General features: G+C 40.8%; 1 protein-coding gene across 2 annotated transcripts; it reads right to left on the bottom strand.

The window, feature by feature from the left end:
• Window positions 1-703: 703 nt before the first annotated feature.
• LIN7C (lin-7 homolog C, crumbs cell polarity complex component) lies at window positions 704-9,917 on the bottom strand. 2 transcript variants are annotated; one of them, XM_039390489.1, is made up of 6 exons: window positions 9,854-9,910; window positions 4,645-4,763; window positions 3,898-3,969; window positions 3,374-3,583; window positions 1,231-1,351; window positions 824-909 (listed from the first exon to the last, which is right to left on the bottom strand). In XM_039390489.1, the coding sequence occupies exons 1-5, from the start codon at window positions 9,888-9,890 to the stop codon at window positions 1,277-1,279; spliced, it is 513 nt and encodes a 170-aa protein (XP_039246423.1). In that variant the 5' UTR covers window positions 9,891-9,910; the 3' UTR covers window positions 824-909; window positions 1,231-1,276. The 2 variants fall into 2 exon arrangements, with proteins under 2 accessions (XP_027591528.1, XP_039246423.1); XM_027735727.2 differs by lacking the exon at window positions 1,231-1,351 and having other exon boundaries at window positions 704-909; window positions 9,854-9,917.
• Window positions 9,918-16,388: the final 6,471 nt, after the last annotated feature.

The following is a 16,388-nucleotide window of genomic DNA, read 5'->3' as shown; positions in this document are numbered from 1 at the left end:
CAGAGCAGCAAGTAAGCCGTGAGCCACCAAGCGCCCTTGCAGCAAAGCAGCCCGGCAGTCTCCTGGTCTGCACTGGGAAAAGCACTGCCAGCAGGCTGAGGGAGGGGGATTCTCCCTCTCTGCTCAGTCTTGGTGAGACACAAGTGCTGGGTCCAGTTTTGGGCTACCCAGTTCATTACAGAAATGGGTGTACGAGAGCGAGTTCCGTGAAGGGCCACAAAGGTGATTAAGTGATCGGAGCATCTTACAGACAAGGAGAAGTTGAGAGAACTGGGATTGTCTCGCCCGGAGAAGAGAAGGCTCAGGGGTGATCTTACCAACCTGTGTAAATGCCTGAAAGGGAGGAGTAAATAAAGAGCCAAACTCTTCTCAGTAGAATCCAGTGACTGGACAAGAGGCAATGGGCAGAAGTGGAAATACTGGAAGCTCTATTTAAACTAAAAATGGACTTTCATGGTGTAAGGGAGAGCAAAGCACTAGAACAGGCTGCCCAGAGATCTTCTGGAGCCTCCATCCTTGGAGATGCTTAAAAACCCAGCATGTCACAGTCCTGAGCAACCTGCTCTAGCTGGCCCTCCTCTGAGCTGAGGGCGTGGTGGACTGGATCTCCAGGAGTCCCTCCAACCTCAATCGTTCCGTGATTCTATGAAAAGGACGGGGTTTTTGTAGCCCGGGCATTGGATCAACTGAGTCAAAAAGAAACTATAATATGTAAAAGGAATATATTTTCTCTTTAAGTTATTGCATACAACGTTAGTTTTGCTGCCTGCGTTTTGCCGATCTCATTTTTTCAAATCTTGACTCCATTTCTTCCAGGACTTTTGGCGTGTATCGTACAACTAATTTAACCTTTCCTTGGGCTGCCTTGAGCAGTTCTACAGCCTTTTCATGGTGTTCACCTTCAACACTCTGTAAAGCATAAACCATTAAGTATAGTTAATGGTAAAGACACACTCTGAAAACGTTTTTTTTTCTTTTTTGTACAACTTCTATATAAGCAAATTATTTATAATTATTTACACGTATTCTAGTTTCAAGACTGCACAAGGACCACGTCACACACGTTCAGGATTTATGCTTCAGCAAACCAACGAGATGATGATAAATATACTCACTAGCATTAACAAAATAGCACAAAAATCTTGTGCTGAACAATTAAATTCTTCAAGGATAACGTTAGTCAATTATGAAATTACACTTAAAAATCAACAACTTCAGGAGAACGCTTACTTAAAATTCAGTATTGTTTTTCTTCTTTTGGCATGCATTTTTAAATTCAGTAGCCACCCTCCATTTGCTTAGTAAGCTGCCACAGACTACTGCAAGATGATGCTGCCTTCTTGATGTTACCCTGCGTTATGACAAGACAGAACACTGGGTGCCTGAAGTGGGGCAGCCACCCTGCAGTGTGGTGCTTATCCTAGTGCGCCACACCTCTCTCAGTAAACACAAGATATTCAAGTTAGTTTCCTCTAAACTGATTAAGAACAGCCTAACCCAACTCAGGAAGGACAGAATAAAAATACTTTCCCTAAAACAACTCTCAGAATTAGATTACATTAATCTAACTAAAATTTTTAAGCAACGGTTCGCAAAAACTGCATCCAAACATACATTCCTGGACAGCACATATTTTATCAGTAAAGTTTATTTCTCCCAAACCTATTAAACACAACGACAGGACTACCCCAAGCCTACCTCCTAATGGTGCTACTAGAAGCTAGAAGGCAGGTGATGTACCTGTTGATTGGAGGGTTTCCCCGTTACTATAAAGTTACTCACAGAAAGAAAGACAAAAGTTAAAAAAACCACCAAGTTATTTCTCTTCTATCAGACTTAGACAACACATACATTTGAATGTTTTCACTTTTGTTATTCAAGTGGATGTGTAGGCTGTTGTGTTTAAAACCGGTAATAAAAGGATGGTAAAGTTCTGTGTTTAATTATACCAAAACACCTAAAATTCTGCAGTACACCCAAGACCTCCCACCTGAAAAAAATAAAACTTGTCTTCAGGCACATTCCCTGCAGTCTTGGCAGTGGCATTTTCTTTATCACTTTTATCAAAGTAGAAATTACAATCACAAGAAAATGCCTGTCCGTGTATTACGACGACAGGATTCCATCTGTAAACGTCAGATGACAGTGATTCTTCTGAGACTAGCTTGGCATTCTCAACAGTAATTTATGCACACACTGTATTCTTACAACGTACACACTTATACATCTGCATGCACACAAACACAGTCACTGTAAGCTGTGATGATCAGGTTCAGCTTTGGGGGGAGTGGTGGTTCTGTTGTCTTTAAGAGGGTCCGTGGGTGAGGAAGGACTCATCTGAAGACAGTTTTGCACCAGCCCCTCCAAATATGTTTCCAAATAACAGGAAGGTTAAGCCAAGGACAGCCGCACCACTACAGCTGTGATTTCTCTTATGCCTCTCGAAAAGGCCAGCTGGACTCCCAGGTAATAGTCAGGAGCCAAGTATGCTGGGGATCTGTGCTAGCCAGGAGTTCCCAGAGAAAAGATGCCTAGTAAGTCACTATTCCTTTCATGTGCCAAACACCCCCAGGATTCAGTATGACCCTCAGTTTTAAAATAAAATTTGGTTCACAGATGTAATGATGAGAACATTAATTTTAGGCCAGCAGAGACCCTCTCTGTAAACAAAAGCAAGTGTTTGAGAGGTATTTCCTTGCATTTGACTGAAAGCTGCCTCAAGGCAAAGCCTGTCCATAATCTCCTCTTTCCAGCCTCCCTGTTTCACTTTTTGTAACTCTTCAGAAAAGGACACACATAAAAAAATCCTATATTCCTTAAAAAACAGTAAAAAGCCTGCTTTTGAAGCTCAGTACACTTAAGTGGAAGGAAAAAAAATACCACACAACTTAAGGTAACATCACCTTGTAGTTCCATCTCATTACAGCTTTTGTCATGCAGTAGCATTTTTACTGGGAAAAATAACAATCTGGTCAGTCTAATGCAACATAGCATAATTTACTACTTACCTTAGAAGGTGCAGAAAACTATATTAATAAGAATCTGCATTATGAAACTTGGATGAAAGAGGAAGGCATAATGGCAGTTCGTATTTCACTAAATACTTCCAACTACCTTTATAACAAACCCCTCAGATTCTGAAGCGCTGAAATACATCGTACAGGTCCCTAGCTGAGACAGATAACTAAAGCATAAGCCTAAAACTCTCAGTGCACACAACTCTATAGAAACCTAAGCAAGTTGTTTTTGTGAGGACAGAAAGAAACCATTCTGCCAATGTCAAAAGACGTGAGCTTGTGCCATGTGTATTCTCTGTGTGCCCTCAAGTGGAAACAAGTAGTTACTGCTACGTAAAGAGAAAAGCAGCTCCTACCACTCCGTTCACAGAAAGCAGCTGGTCTCCACGTTTCAGGCCTCCGTGTCTGTCAGCTATACCTCCAGGGATAATTCGAGAAATATAGATTGGAGAATTTTGTTCTTTGCCTCCCATGATGTTGAATCCAAGACCTTCTTCGGTTTTGGGTAGCTCAACCACTCTGGGATGGGAATGACCTTCACTTGCAGCAAAAGCAGCTACCGTGGCCTGTGAGACACAAACAGTCCCTTTAGCTAGACACAGTGAGCAGGCTGAAAATGTATTTTATCTCAAAGTACTTAAGTGTTAAGACAAATGAGATTAATTCTCTACATACTAACACTAGCATGAAAAATTCAGAACTCCAAGAATAAAATTAAAATAGAAGAGATTTAAAAATAACAAATCTTTTTATACCCTTTTAATAACCCGTTAAGCTTATCCATTTTATCAGACATCTAGATAATATCCTTCAGAATTTTATATAATCTTCTTCTGCTTCCAAAGTAATGAATTTTATGCAAGTTATATTTGGCTTTTACCTTTGCTGTTGCATTAGCTCTAACTTCTGGGCTACTGCTGATATCCACAGTTTCATATACGTGTTCATACACCTTTAGAGACAAAACAGTTTCAGTGGCAAATAATTGAATAACTGCAGGAACAGACAGAACCGAAAACACAGAGGCAATGAGAATACTAATGCCAAGGAGTCCTTGCACTGAAGGCTAACCCACATCCTCACATCTGCCTGCCAACCACTTGGACTTGCCAAGCAAGGAACACAATATCCTCCATAGGATGAAAACACTCAGATGCATCTGTGTCTACAAACAGATTTTTTAAAATCATTCCAGGTGTTATCATCACCAACAGCAAGGCATATTCCAACACCTAAAAATCTCCAAAAGAGCACCTGGAATGAAGATGAGGTGGCCCAAGGCTCCACCTAAAGGTGACGTGGATTTGCCTTAAAAGTAAAATAGGCAATTGGTACCTTGACTATTCTTACATTCCAACAGGATAACAGCCTGTTAGCTGCCACTAAGGACAGACTTTCAAAATAACCTTTAATAAGTGATTTGCTCCTGAGCCATTATTTTGTACAGCTATGCCGTCCCAAATTATTTCCTTTTGAACTTATTTAAAAATAAATCTTGTTCTATTAAGCTCTGTAAATCAAATTCAGCTTTTACAAAGTACAAAATCAGTTTACTGCTCTGAGCACAAAAAGGAAAAAGGAAATCATACTGGTCTTAAACTGAAGATAACTGCTTATGCTAACTTACCTCTCTTACAGCATTGCAGAACTCACTTTGAAGGACCCTTTGCAATGCCTGTAGCTTTTGTGGTGGCACTTCTCCACTTCTCTGTAATTTTTCCAGCAATTCAATTGCTCTGCAGATGTCTTGGGGAAAAAAAAAAACAATAGTAAAGAGGAATGCCTGAGGAAATTCAAGGTACGTTTGTGTTTTTTTTTTTAATTAAGTTAATGCAGCAGTCTGTCTGTGTGCACTTGTATACATTTTAAAACCACCCATTAGTTTCATTGCCCATAAAACCATGTATTTACAAAATGCTACAAAAAACACTGTACTTTCAGACTGTTTATAAGTCAACCACAGCAACCCAGTCCTGTAGCATATCTGGAGTTGTCACTGCCACATGCATATTACAAAGAAAATCTGATTTTCCCTCAAAGTTTGAATTGGACTGAAATATTTCACTGATACATGCATATGATATATTGGTAGTGTGTTTCATCTACTCCACCGACAGCATTTTGTTAACACCAGCTACAATATTGTCAAATATTCTGTCTAACATTCCTTTTACATTCAAAAATTAGTTGAACTCAGTACTTTCCCTACTAGAGGGCTAAGAACTATCTGGCCTATTCTTTTTCCCCCTGAAGCGCTTATAAAAACAACAAAACTCCTTTTGATATCCTCAGCTGAGAGACAATATCTCTGTAGTCTAGAATCCCGAAGCCCAAACCTCTTTGTTTCAGTTCCTTGAAATTTGTTCCTAAGAGTTCATGTTGTCCACATTCTCATAAACGCTGCTTTGTGAAACTGAACTCCACGAAGGGTTTCATTCCACACCAGTATGACTCAAGACAGGCATCAAATGCAATGTGACATTGTCTTGGCAGCTCTACAATAGTTGAATACATTCACATCCCTCACTTGTATTTCCAGAGTGCTACATTAGTGATGATTCTGAAACACACAAGTTCTCGAACAGAAGTAGAACAGTCTCTCAGAAAAGCAGATGGAAAGGATTACCTTCATTATCACAAAGGTCAAGAAGCAGTGAATAATCTGCTATATAAATAATGCACAGATTATTTTAGAAAAGGATGAAGTCTGGGACACAGCTAGTCCCAAATGCATTACTTTCTTCTTTTCTGTAATTAACCTTTAGGCACCCATTTTTCATGTGAATGCATGTCTACTCAGTGGCATCACATCAGCACAGAAGACGTGCAATAGCCACGAACTTCTCCCAAAAAACAAGTGTAAAAAGAGAGAACTTACATAACATGCTGAAAAGGCAGTGGGGTGCATGTTCTGAAATCAGGGTGAAGTACACTGGCAAGACATAGCCCACAGTGATGTTCTGTCCACTTACATGAATTATCACACACACCTTACAGACTACTACACCAAGATCAGGCATTGCAGTTGATTCAACAAGGTATAATTTAACCTCACAGACTGGTCATCCATGGAATGGAAACTTTTTCCCTTCATGGAAAAACACTCAAGTATCATCACCACAGCCACAAGACCCAAATTATTTCAGACGAGAGTTCAGGTTGCTATGTGCCATGAGAACTTGGTGTTTTCTGGCAAGTGTTTTCAAGCTTTACAAGCAGCAGTTATCTAAAGCAAAGCAATATCAAAAGCTAAATTACTAATCCCATGTTCTACAGAGAACATGCATATTTCACACAGACATGCATCTTTGCAATTTATACAATTACAAAATGAAAATAAATGCTTCTAAAGCTTTTAATTTCCTAACACGTATTTTGTACTTCATTTTAAATCCAAAATAGTTGGTGAAATTAAAGACATTCTAGATGATGAAAACTAACATTCTCAGCAATCCTTGTGTTCGGCAACAGCAGTACAAATTATCCTAATTTCATGAAGTCTCCCACTGAACAGCCTGAAGTAGAATGATCAAATGGCAATAGCAGCACTTCCATCTCACAGCACTCCATATATTCATGCAGAAAGTCTAGCAAGTACATAAATTACAACACATCTATCATTTAAATACATGCAGATGTTTGCAGACGAATGATTATTTCATGCACATAAAGAGTACAGCTCTACACAGACATTCTTGAGCCTCAGGTCCACGACCCACGTTAAGCTGCAAGGTGTGTGAACTTGTTATCAGTTTGTTTAGGATACTGCAAGAAATTTTAAACCGTGACAGCAATCTACTGATCCAAAGGGTAGCTGTAGAAATGAAGACTCCAGAACTCCATGGGATAATTTCTGGTTTTTTGACCTGCATATTTTGCCAGTAAATGACATATATTTCCTACCTTTATCTCCTAACAGGCAAAACATTTAATGACACAGCATATTATTACCCTAAGGTAAAACTGGTTTGTTTTGGGAACTAAGCCGTGTCTTTCAAAAAGCGCAGACTAAGAACACAGAATCAGCTTTTCAAAAAGTGATTAGGATACAGTGGGTTCCTTTTAAATGAAAATAAAGCAGCAGATACACTTTAATAAAAAAGGGCCTTTCAGATCAAAGGGCCAAATTGTTGCTATAAAGTAAAAACTCAGAGCAGTAAAACACAGCATGAAAGTTGGATCCTCAGCACTCAGTAAATGTTTTATGGCACCACACTTCTTGCTCAGGTAGATACAGACAATGGATCCCATTAGCAGGACACTTTGTTCCCAACTTTGTTTTGCTTTGCCTTCCTGAGAGGATCCCATTATATCAGCCTGAAAGTGCAACTGAGCATAACTTTCTTCTGCTGAACTGCATGAGGCACTGCTAGTCAAAAACTAGGGGTTCAATCCATCCCAACAATACCACTTTGGGAAAGAACTAGTTTGGCTGGGAAAAAGTGGCAAAACACACACTTGGCAAGAAAAGATTGCTGACTGCTGTGCTGATGTAATTTGCTTCCTCCTGAATTACTGCTCTGGATGTGACCAGCTGAAAGGTGTCTTCCTCACAATATTAACACTACAGCTTAGCCAACTGCTCAGCACCAGAGACCAAAATGAACAGCACAGAAGTGTTTGGATTTCAACAAGAATCAATGTAGAAATAACTCCAGAGGTAGGGAAAAAAAATAAAAAAAACAAACCAAACAAACTATAAAATGTAATCCACACATAACTAAAAAATCAATTTTCTCTTAACCTTTTCATCCTTTTTATACCAGTTGTCTGTTCTTCACAAATCACTTTTTGTGATCATGGCATATTAAATCGGAATCCTGAAAAAATACACATTTAAACTAAAAGAACGTGGGGGGAAAAAAAGCCAGCAAGAAGTCACCCCTCCAAGCACATGTGTGAACAAAACACTGAAAGAGGAAAAATGCAGCATCCTCACAGATACTCCTGATTAACCACCTCCACTGCTTATAGTCTGGATTCCTAAGCTGTATGCAGAGTTACCACATGTCACCACCAAACCATAAGAATAACTTGCAAATGTTAACTGTTGTTTCATTCCGACCCTCTAGTGAATTTGGGTGGCGGTGTTTGCAACACAGCTTGGAGGAGAAAACAGACAGAAGAAGTTTCAATTGCCCTGGTAAGCATATGGTAACAATTTTAAATCAGCTCATTTTCTACACTACTCTCTCTTCTCTTATGCTCTTTGCCAACAACAATAGTGATGTTCACTCTCGAGCTGATGATGATTCATCCTCAGGTTATCTGCAGTCAAACCACACAAGTAACAGAGTTACTTATTTCTGTAAATAAAGCTCTTGCTCTTGTACGTCCATTATAAGGTTCTCCCTTTTTCTTCTTGTCTTATAAAAGATCAATATGTCAGAAGACCAAATAGCTCCTTTGTTCCACTGATCCCTAAGTAACTCTGCAGATTTGTTTGTTTTCACGGACAGAGCATAGTGGCAGGGTAATGAGGTGAAGAAGGATGGGGCCTGAGGTTTAACTCCGCAGACCTTTCAAGATCAACTAATCCACTGCCAAAGCAGCTGCCCTAATTAACAAGCTTTGGAGTAGAGAGGGTAGATGAGCTGCACAGTGGGAAGCAAAGACCTTACATAAGTCACTATTTACAGACCAACTCCAACGCACTACAAGTAGTTCACTTGTGGAATGGGAAGCAGGGTTAGCAAAAACAGGAAAACTGAGCTCTCTGGTAAACGTGATAGTACCAAACAAAACAAAGTGGGGCATGTTACATGCCTACAAAAAACCATCTACCTCCACGAGCAAAGGTGGTGGTCGCAGTAGGAGTGGCAGTGGGAAAACAGTCACTCCATTCAATCACCTACACTCCATCTACTTATTTTCCTTCGCAAAAACACGATTTCTAATTATCAGCAATATTTCCCCATTTAAATTCCATTTTCCAATCCCTATCTGTCCTAAATACACACCAGTAAATCCATCACGTATATTGTTATAGAAGCATGTGTTCACTGAGCTACTGTGGACTGAAGAATCACACCGAAGGTAATTTATCATCGTTTCTTAAAAGCCCTGGGTTAACATCACAAACACGCTACAGAAAAATACCCACCCAGGTTATATATTTTATCGATTTTGCTCATAATTCCAGTTACACACCGCATGCGTTAACAACACAAATTATCATTGTATACTGGAAAAAACGGGACGGAAACATAAACGTGAGAGCGCAATGGAGTTGAGCAGAATCAGGAACAAGTGCAGAGGGGCCCTTGCACGTGTCAGTTGTCTTCCATCAAAACAAAGTAAAGTAGTAAAAAAAAGAGTACACCAGCACACAGCCAACACCTTGAACTTAGAGCTAATAATTCTGCTGCGCGCAGGATGAAGTTTTCCCACGAGAGAAAAAGAAACAAATAGACGGCAGGTTGAGTAAGAGCTGGCCGAGGCGCCGGCACCAGCGAAGCTCAGCACATTCAGCTGCAGAAGGCCCGGGACGAGTGCCACCCCTGGAAACCCAGCCGCGACCTGAAACGCGAGGAAAAACCCTCCGGGGGCTGCAGAAAGCCAAGCAAGCCCCGAAGAGGCCAGTCCCAGCGGCACGCTGAAAGAGCCAGGAGGGAAGGGAAGCGTGTTCAAATCAGCGAGGAGAGGAGAGCAGCGGAGGAGAGAGGAGCGGCTCGGCTCCTGCGCGGGGGGAGCTCGGCCATCGCCGCCGCTCCCGCCGCGGGCCGGCCCAGGGGCTCAGGGACAGACCGCCCGGCGCCGGGCCGGGCAGGGGCTGAGACAAGGGCAGGGGCTGGGATAGGGGCACGGGCTGGGATAGGGACAGGGACAGGGCTCACCTCGCTCCAGCCGCACCGGCTCCCCCAGCGCCGCCATGGCCCCCGCCCGCCCGGCCCTGCCGGAAGTGACGCGGCCCGGCCGGAAGGGCGGGGCCGAGCCGGCCCCCAGGGGGTCGGGGCTGCGCTGCGCTCTGCGGGGCCGCCAAAACAGCCGTGTTTTCAGTAGGAAAATGCCCTCTCCCTGTCCCCCCTCCTCCCCCCATCCCTGAAGGTGACTGAGGACACGCTAAAAGCGCCGCACGGCGAGGGCGTATCTTTCTGTGCGCCGAGGGTCCCCTGGAGATGGAGTATATATGTGTTATGTATTCATATCTACAGAAAAAAGTATATATTTACATATATAAATACACACACACACACACACACATACTATCTTTACGTATTATATATGCACATACATACAGGTTGGCAAAGGGAGAGCACTGGATGTTGTCTACCTCGACTTCAGCAAGGCTTTGGACGCAGTTTCCCGTAACATCCTGAAGGGTCAGCTCAGGGTGAATTTTGATTTTAGATGAATGGACAGTGAGGTGGATCAAGAACTGGTTGAATGGCAGAGCTCAGAGGGCCGTGATCAGCGGAGTAGAATCCAGCTGGAGGCCTGCAGTCAGTGGTGTTCCCCAGGGATCAATCCTGGGTCCAGCCTTGTCCAGCTTGTTCATCAAGGACCTGGACGAAGGGACAGAATGTACCCTGAGCAAGTTTGCTGATGATACAAAACTGGGGGGATTGGCTGATACACCTGAAGGCTGTGCTCCCTTTTGGGGGGGACCTCGATAGGCTGGAGAGTTGGGCAGAGAAAAACCTTGATGAGGTTCAACCAAGACAAGTGTAGGGTCGTGCACTTGGGGAGGAATAACCCCAAGTACCAGTAGAGGTTGGGGGCTGAGCCAGTTGAGAGCAGCTCTGCTGAGAAGGCCCTGGGATGTTGGTGGGTGACAAGCTGACTGTGAGCTGGCAGTGTGCCCTTGTGGCCGGGAGGGCCGATGGTATCCGGGGTGCATTGAGAAGAGTGTGGCCAGCTAGAGAGGATCCAGTAGAGGCTACAAAGATGATGAGGGGTCTGGAGCATCTCTCTTGTGAGGAGAGACTGTGGGACCTGGGCCAGAACAACACCTACAGTATCTGTATCAAAGGCAGGTGTCAAGAGGATGCTGCCAAACTCTTTTCAGTGGTGCCCGGAGACAGGACAAGGACAAACAGCCATGAACTTAAACACAGGAACTTCCACCTCAACATGAGGAAGAACTTCTTTCCTTTGAGGGTAGCAGAGCACTGGAAGGGGCTGCCCAGGGAGTTCGTGGAGTCTCCCTCTCTGGGGACTTTCAAAACCCACTTGAGCAAGTTCCTGTGTCACCTTCTCTAGGTGAATCTGCCTTGGCAGGGGCTTGGACAGAATAATTTTCAGAGGTCCCTTCCAACTCTAACTATTCTGTGATCCTGTGATTATTATACTATATAATCTGTGTTATATAAGATCTTATTATATAATGTGTATAATAATATATATTAACATACAGCTAAATATATAAAAATACACAATAAAATAATAGTATAAATAAATATATAATATATACCAAATTGTTATCTGTATTTATCTGTAATAGATACACACACAAACACACATACATATATATACATATGTTAATGTTGTTCTTCCTGTGTGAAATGTGAGACGTGCTTTACATTTCTTGTTTGGCACCAGTTTCATCTCTTTGTGGGGCTAATGACTGTATCAAATCACTGTAATTACAAGCATGACATACTGTGTGAGTTTCTTCTGTAAAAGAGCAGGAGACTACTTCAGAACATGCATTTATATGCTCTTAATTTATTCAGAGGGTATAACTCTTTATGTTTGGCTTTGATTTTGTCTGCATTTTCTATTTTTTCCTTTGAAAGATAATAGTTCTGAACAGGTCTCAAAGCATCTGCTAATGTGACAGTGATGTACTTGCTCCTTTCTGTGATTTATTTTAATATCAGCTCCCCTCAGTTTGAAGGATGCTGCATGTGCATTTCAGTGAAAAGGTCAGACAAATGGAATTTTCAGGTGAATAAAATTAAATCCTCACAGACTAGTTTTCGGTGAGAAAAAGTGGTTTAGCAGCCAGAACTGTAGAATGCTTCTGGAATAAAATCCAGATGTTTCTATCACAGTGGTGCAGCAACTACCATTCTGTTAGAAGTGATTGAAATTTTAAATAGCCTGCTCAGACTTTGGACAGATGAGCCTATGGAGAAAAATGAGTGTTCAGCAATATTTCATAAATCTTACAACTTTTCCAAAAGACATGTGATAAGAATACATGTTTAAACATATCTTTAAAGTACCATTATTCTGACTTCAGTAAAGACTAAAGGCTCAGAAGTTAAAGCAGCTGCTTTAAATTTCCTGTAGACCCAGCGAACTGAACAATGACATTGCAAGAATAAGAAAATCTGAAAAAAGAATAAGAAAATCTGAAAAGGAAATTTTATGTAGTGCTTCCACTGTCTACTTCATATCACTGTCCAGCCTAAACCATATCACTCCAGGAATTTGCACTCATTTACACCTGAAGAAAACAAACAAACAAACAAACAAACAAACCAAAACCAAAAAAACTGAAAAGACAACAAAGTTTGGGTTCCTAACTTGTAATCTGTGAAGAATGTTGATGATATAATAGTTAGCAATAGACAGGCTTCAAATTCCAGTTGAAGAAGTGGAATGCCAGTGCAGGACCACAATGGAGGAAAGGAAAACAGGGCTACAGGTTACAGAGAAAAAGCTTGCTCTTTCTTTTCTGAGGTAACATTTAAGCACACTGCTACATTTTTGCAGGACTGCCTGATTTTTACAGTGGTCTCTGAAGTTACAAAGCCAGGCATTGCTATGGCAGAAGTATTTCAGTGTGGTTTTTGTCTTCAAATAAGAAAATGTATTTAAATTAAGGAAGTAGCCACTGTGTAAAATCACAAGTCTATCTTGACCCACTGGAAGAGAACTTTTGAGTCTATAGAATGCTCTATTTTTTTCAATAAAAATTCAAACCACAGATGGATGCTGACAGATTAACACGACAAACTGTTTGTACCATTCTAGTCAGGAAATCCCTATCCTGGTAAGTGTTTGGAGGAAAAAGAGGTCCCTGAAGTGATTCCCAAAGAATGGGGGGGGTGCTCCTCTTGAATTAGGAGGTAAATAGATTTGTATTTGCACACTAGTGGCTGAGAAGCATGAAAGAGCTAAGCATGAAGCTTCAATTGTTGTATTTTGCTATCTATAATGAAATTATTAATTTAGAGCCATTTGTCTGTGTCACTCAAGCTTGTGACATTTTTACCAGAGGTGAAAATTAGCCTAGGTGTTACCAGCTGCATTTTAATGCCACATGAAATATCGGTGCTGTGTGCTTTAGGATACATCAGTAGGACTTCTGGCTGACACTCTGGAGTCATTGTTGGAGGATTATCAATAACCAAGGGATATAGCCTATGTCGTCATTGGAAAATAGTTGCATTCCCAGCCTAAGAGAAAAGGGAAATCAGTCCCTAGTGTAAATTAATTTAAAATGAAAGCATAGTTTGTTTTAAATGAGAGGTCTTATTGTTTAAGAAGTTAATCTGTAACTAAGAAGATGAACTTTCCTTATAGGTTAATTAGTAAGGTCTTAATATTTTTTATGATACTGTCTTACCAGGCAGCCAAAAATGGGGCCCTTTAATTCTAGGTGTCAGACACAGGTGAATGCAAACATGGCAGGATAGAGCCTGTTATTAGCTATAAGCAAAATGCAGATAGGAGAGTGGTTTGAGAAACTTTGTTCTCTTTCCTTCAGGCTCCTGCTTGGGTGCAAGATTTGAACTCAAGCTTCTCATGAGAAAGCAACACAAGCAGTCATTGTTGTGAACCTCTCTCACGTGGACATACTAATAGTAATAATAATGATTATATGAATAATAAGAGGGAGAAGAATATCAGAAGAGTAAGAAAATCACACGGGTTGTAGCTAGCTTTGTCTCCATATAATCCTACCAGCGTGTAAACTTTTGTCTCAGTTCTGTTGGAAGATAGAACTTCCCCTCTGTATGGACCTATCCGTGTGTGTAGGTGTGTATTCTTGTATTAACAGGACTAGTCCATAGTGGTCTTGTAGTAGTATTTTCCTTCACATCCATCTGGCATGAATTTAGTTACAAAGAGACTATTAGATTCTTTAGATGCCGTAGAAGACATTGGAACACAGTTTTCTAAAACTTCATCATTCCAATGACAACTTTAGTAGTTGTAACAGTGCTAATCAGTGCATTATTTTAATGCATGGATAGGACAAATCACACACCTGCAGCATTTATTTATGTATGTGTTTTCACATGCATATGGTCAAGAATGATCTTGAAGTGCTTTCAGGGTTTTTAGGCAAATATCAAGTCGAAAATGAATTTTACTTATATTATTGCTTAAATAATTCCTTTACTGGAAGGATTTTTATTTAAATAATTACCTAGCTAATAGCTGTAGAAGGTCCATATGTGTCCAGTTACCTTTAAGGAGGAAATGGCAATCTTCTAACACAGTACACCATTGTGAAGAAAAAAAAATTGACCGGTAATGGGTATCAGAATATGCACTTACAAAAATTGCAGAGAAATTTTTACTGTCCATAAAGAACAGCGTCTGTCTGGGAAACCTGAAAGGCTGAATTAACCATGATAGGACTTTTATTTATGATTCAGGGCAGAGAAGACAGTGCCAATTCTATTTTTAGGTTATTAAGACATCTCTTTGCCTCAGAACCACGATGTTGGTAGAGTTTTATTGCTTTAATACTACTGAATTTAATTTCTTTAAATCCTTGACAGTTGCATTAGTATTTTCAGTTTCAGCAATACTTTGATTCATTGGCCTAGTCCAGGGTGAGTTTCCTGGTCTGCCACACACTGTGATTGATTGCTACTGTCCCTGTCAAAGTTTGGGTGTTTGTGTCTGTTGATGAACTTGGTGCCTTTTTGATCATGCACATAACTAGTGATGTTTTCTGTCTTCATATAACAGAAGATGTCTTTGCTCTGTTACATGTGACAGAGTTGGATTAAATCTTACATTGTATGTCTTCATCAGACAATACAAAATTTACTATTTCACATCTTTTGAGAATAGCTATCCTGAGCAGATGAACTGTTATGATCAGCAAGGGTCATGGAACAGAATAAGCATCTGTTCTGTTCAGCACCTTGTGAGCGTTTGTACTGATATTTAATTTCACTTTTTGGCCTTTTTCCCCTGCTTTGTGGTGATTTCTCTGCTGTCTGAGGCTGTATTTGAGAATCCAGTGTTCCTTGGCTAGTCCTTCTGCAGCGAACCATTTCTCTGGTTGAGAAATGAGCTTTAGATGAGCTATGTCAGAAGAAAGCTCATTGGATCAGAAAATTTTCTAGAAAACACTGGTTTGACTCCTGAGATCTGAAGTTGTTCTGTTTAAGCTCTGCCTGAGTCATTAAATGTGTGCTGTTGACCTAAACAGGACTTGGACTAAACCAGAGAAGATCATCCAAGTTCAGTAAAGTGGTTCTTGCACTACTCTGGTACAAGTGAGAAAATTTCAATCCAATTAAGTTATATATTTAGGATTTAGGACTGTGCAGCAGATGGACTTGGCTGTATGATAGGCTACACATTTCTGGCTTTGTAAAGAGACTTCTTTTTTTTCCCCCTCCAGTGTTTTTGGCCAAAAATGATTTATATATACTGTGGCTCAAAGGTCTGGTTGTAACAAAATGGATACAAACTGCTAATGTAACATTAAAGTGAAATTACTGTCAAACTGTTTATGCTTTCAAAAACACGTCCACCATCTAAGGCTCACCCAACAGATTCTCCATCTCCACATAACAAGGTCCTCTCATCCAGAGAGGAGCGTGAGTTCCAAAGGCACTGCCTGTGTTTTTTAGCAAAATCGCTGAAGTTTTGTGAGCTGTGGAAGTGCTCTGCTGCACGTTGCTGCCCATTTAAAGCTCAGGGAAAACGAAGTCTATGTGTAAAAGTTCCTTTTAATTAAAGTATTTGAATTAAAAAAAAAAAAATAATTAACATTATCCTTCTGTAGACTCACCCAGGGCCAGATTGCTTGCTGATGCAATGCATGCGACCCTGCTGCCTCTAAGTCTATGGCTCACTGGTGCCTTATCACTTCAGTGACAATTTAGGCAAGGTTTGGTTCCTACAGTACCTGGCATTTTGCTGCTAACTGCAGTAGCAGGAGGGCTGGACCACTCTATACAGGCAACAAGAATGTACCTCTGTGTATATGGTGCAGAATACGCCATTAATGTATTTCCTCTGCATCAGTAAGGATGTTCGGAGCTTACTTTCTATATATTGGAGAATACAAAGTGATTGTTTATCAAAATGGAGTATTTAGCTAAACTTTTTTCTCCCTGGCAAAGCTTCCAAGCTGAAAGTGCTCGAGATAGGTTAATTTTGTTTTGTTAAAATAGCTCATAGTCTCTATAAAGCCGGTGAGTTTGACTAATACTAAATAGACTACAT

The sequence above is a fragment of the Pipra filicauda genome, unplaced genomic scaffold (assembly GCF_003945595.2).
Source record: "Pipra filicauda isolate LSUMZ 115617 unplaced genomic scaffold, ASM394559v2 scaffold82_size2718185_pilon, whole genome shotgun sequence".
Classification (NCBI taxonomy): domain Eukaryota; kingdom Metazoa; phylum Chordata; class Aves; order Passeriformes; family Pipridae; genus Pipra; species Pipra filicauda.
This window is presented reverse-complemented; position numbering and strand designations above follow the sequence as displayed.